General features: G+C 36.2%; 1 protein-coding gene across 1 annotated transcript in view; it reads left to right on the top strand.

Moving 5' to 3' along the window:
- The window catches only part of LOC106871238 (poly(U)-specific endoribonuclease-A), a 19471-nt gene extending 15993 nt beyond the window's left edge, over nt 1–3478 (top strand). The window contains exons 4-5 of the mRNA XM_052977714.1: nt 218–528; nt 2061–3478. Coding sequence (XP_052833674.1) covers nt 218–528; nt 2061–2324 — 575 coding nt within the window. The 3' untranslated portion in view covers nt 2325–3478. The remainder of the gene's footprint in view (nt 1–217; nt 529–2060) is intronic.
- Nucleotides 3479–3875: the final 397 nt, after the last annotated feature.

Raw genomic sequence — 3875 nt, 5'->3', positions numbered from 1 at the left:
CTCTCTCTCTCTCTCTCTCTCTCTCTCTCTCTCTCTCTCTCTCTCTCTCCCTCTCTCTCTCTCCCTCTCTGTCTCTCTCCCTTACTCTGTGCCACTCTCCATTCTCAACTCCCCTTTTACCTGTTAACGACCTCAGTGCCATCTCATATCTACCTTCATGCTCCCATTTAACATGGCCCCCACCCCATTCCCTATGCCACCCTCTTTATTTCTCACCACCATTCCCTGCATTCACCTCTACCCCCATCTCTTCTTACACTCCTGGTAACCTCACAAGTGCCACTGATGAGAGTGAAAAACCCTCCAATGCGACTTTCTTCTCTTATATTGCTCTTTCTGGTGTCATGCTTATCTCTCTTACCCCTCTTTTGTTTTAGCGACCAGGATTCATCCAGTTTTGAACATGTCTTTGTTGGTGAGACCAAACAAGAGGGGATGATCGGCCTCCACAACTGGTTGCAGTATTATCTCCAGGAGAAAGCTGGTAATATTGATTATCAAGGCTACAAACGAAGGTGTACAGTTCTGGTGAGAACACTGTCCATATCTGTCTGTGTGGTTCCGATTGTCTGTCTGTCTGTCTCTCTTTATATATATCCATCCAGCTGTCCATCAGTCTCTCTGACTCTTTCTATCTGGACGTATGCATGTATCTACCTATCTATCTGTTCGTCTGTCTGTATATATATATATATATATATATATATATATATATATATGTATATATATACATATATATATATATAGGTAGGGAAAGTAAAAATAAAAAAATAAAATGCACATTAAATATAAAAGTAATTGCTTTTTTTTAAAAAAAAACCCCAAAGATTTGTAATTACAAATAAATGATTTAAGTGGACACAATCTAAGAAACAATAAAGCATTTACTATCATCATTCAAAATTTACCCATTCTCACGGGAGATAAAACAACGAATGAAATTTTGGGCTCACACAAAATTATCAAAAGCAAAATGCAACCAAAATCATTGAAAAAAATACCAATCAGTGCAAGACTATATCCCTTAACAATGAAACCAAAAGTGGAGAAATGCAGACACCCTAACTGTGGCACATGCCCCCACCTTTTGGAGGGTACAGAATTTTTCTTCAATATTTAAGTGAAATATTTAAGATAAAGTCAAATTTCACTAGTGCCTCTGAAAACTTAATTGACGCTATTACCTGCTTAGGTTGCGGAAACCACTATATAGGCCAAACACGAATGTCCCTCAGGGGAACAACAACATTTCACAAATAACAAATCCGCTTCCCACAATATAGACAGATGTGCTAGGAACCTTAAACCAAACTTCCTAATTTCCCTTTTTATCAATGTTCCCAGAACACCTCAGCACAGCAAAGATTATATAAAGAGGCAACTTTCATTAATAAATATCAACCACAACTTAACATGAACACACAATTTAGTATAGGACACTACTAACCATACCTATACAATAATCCCACTAGTCCTCATACATCCCAGATACCATTCATATTCCAGTACTCATATCTGCCTTAATTGCATCACTTTCAAAACTGCTTACCTCCCTTGCCTGCCATTTTTTCTCTCAGATTCTATTAGACTTGACACTGTTTGAGAATCGGTGTTGATTCAATGTCAGTGACCAGCTACATATATAATGGGTTTCTTTCAGTTTCCATCTAGCAAATCCACTCATAAGGCTTTGGTTGGTTTGAGGCTATAGAAGAAGATACTTGCCTAAGGTGCTACTCAGTGGGATTAAACCCAGAGCCATGTGGTTGGGAAGCAAGTTTCCAACCACACAGCCAGACCTGCACCTATTGTGAGATGCTTACAGCCCACAGGTTTCCCAAACGGTCACCCATCCAAGTACTCACTTGGCTTCACTCTATTTAACTTCTCTTATCAGGTGAGAACTGATGCATTCAATGTGATATGGCCATTTGCATGTGTGTGTGTGTGTGTGTGCAATTTACTTCCCCTTGTGTAGTTTTCTATTTACTTAATATATATACTTTTGTCTCTTTCTTTTTTTCTTTTGCAACAACAACAACAACAACAACAACATGAAGGACGATGAGGTTGATCGCATAATATGTACCAAGTTCCTGTGGCGAGGCCGAAAGGGCAAAGCAGCGTGCAGCATGTTCCTGGGAAGCAGTCCAGAATTTGACATTGCAGTGTTCAGCACCTGCTTCCTTATGGGCAAGATTGGTCACTGTGACTATCAGATTGGGGAATACGAGGTGGAGGTGGTCGTCTACTCTTTTGGTTCTGTCATTGGCACAGCTTACATCGTTCCAGCACGCATGGATGAGGATGACGCCAAGAAATGATGGAAAGAAGACAAGACAGGGATGGAAATGCTGCTGATGGGAGGATGAGGAAGAAAGAAAACACTACAAAACTCACATGCATACACACACATTCAGATATATGCACACACACACACACACACACACACACACACATATATATATATATATATATACTTTAAATAGAATAAGATAACAAAGCCAAGGCAATGTGATATTTCTAGGACATTTATAAAGAGAAAGATGGTCTTACAGCTGTTTCAGGGGAATAAACTAAATCCCATCATCAGAGACGAGTTAAGAGAATTGAAATTGAAGGAATTAGTAGAGTTCGTTATAAAAGAAGTTATATAATAAGAAAAGGAGGGATACAGAAGTGAGTTTAACAGCACTTAGATAGCCTTACCTGCCTTTTGGATCTTCCGGATACCAAAGCTTCTCATTATATATATATATATAGAGAGAGAGAGATAGATAGATAGATAGATAGATAGATAGATAGGTAGATAGATCATAGAGGAGAATCAGATATTCTCCTTATAGAACACAGTTGTGCCCAAGAGATTTAAACTTGAGTGATTAGAGAAGTGAATGTAAGTTTAAACAAGTTAGATCAATATATGATGTGTATTAAATACACGAAATACAAAAAAATGTGTAGAAGTAAAATGGTTCAACTTACTCAGAGTACAAATGACAGAGGGAATTAAAGGGGTTGAGGAAAAGTATTAGAAATCCAAAGCTATTTCTGGGGTCACAGTGGTCCATAGTAATGTTTGTAGATTGATTCCATCATAGGATGAGACAAGCTTCCATCTTCAGGGAAAAGATCTTAAAGTTGAGATGTTAAAGGAGAGGAAGACAAAAATCTGTGTCTTTAGCTTATCCCTACATTTACTTTATATATATATATATATATATATATATATATATATATATATATATATATATATATATATATATATATATATATGTATATACACACACACACACATATATTAAAGAAGTCTTAGGCCTACAGGTTGTGGGGCCTGATGATACGCCATAAAGCTAAAACCTTTATGGACAGGAAACCCATAGTTATCCCATAAACCGGCCTTCCCCATTGATATATATATATATGTATATATATATGTATATGTGTGTGTGTGTGTGTGTGTGTGTGTGTATATATACATACATAGTTAATTAAGATTCAGGTAAAAACCTTGTAGAACGCTATGCAAAGTTCAACCACAGTTATTGGTTATCTGAGGCCAACATGCAGTGTAAAGTTTATATAAATAGGTAAATGATAGACAATGGATTGTATGATGTTCTTCATTTAAAACCAACTACAATTGTTCTGGCACATTTTTATACTTGCAGTACAAGGGTGTTATGCAAATTATATCATCTCATCAATGTATTGCAAGTGTAAAAATGTGATGAAACGGTTGTAGAGATTTTTAATAAAGAACATTATTCAATACATTTTCTGTCATTTACATATGTCTGTGTGTGTGTGTGTATATGTATATATATATATATATATATATATATATATATATATATATATATATATATATATAT

This window comes from Octopus bimaculoides, chromosome 28 (assembly GCF_001194135.2).
Source record: "Octopus bimaculoides isolate UCB-OBI-ISO-001 chromosome 28, ASM119413v2, whole genome shotgun sequence".
Lineage (NCBI taxonomy): Eukaryota > Metazoa > Mollusca > Cephalopoda > Octopoda > Octopodidae > Octopus > Octopus bimaculoides.
The sequence above is the reverse complement of the archived record's forward strand: the minus strand, read 5'-3'. Positions and strand labels throughout refer to the sequence as shown.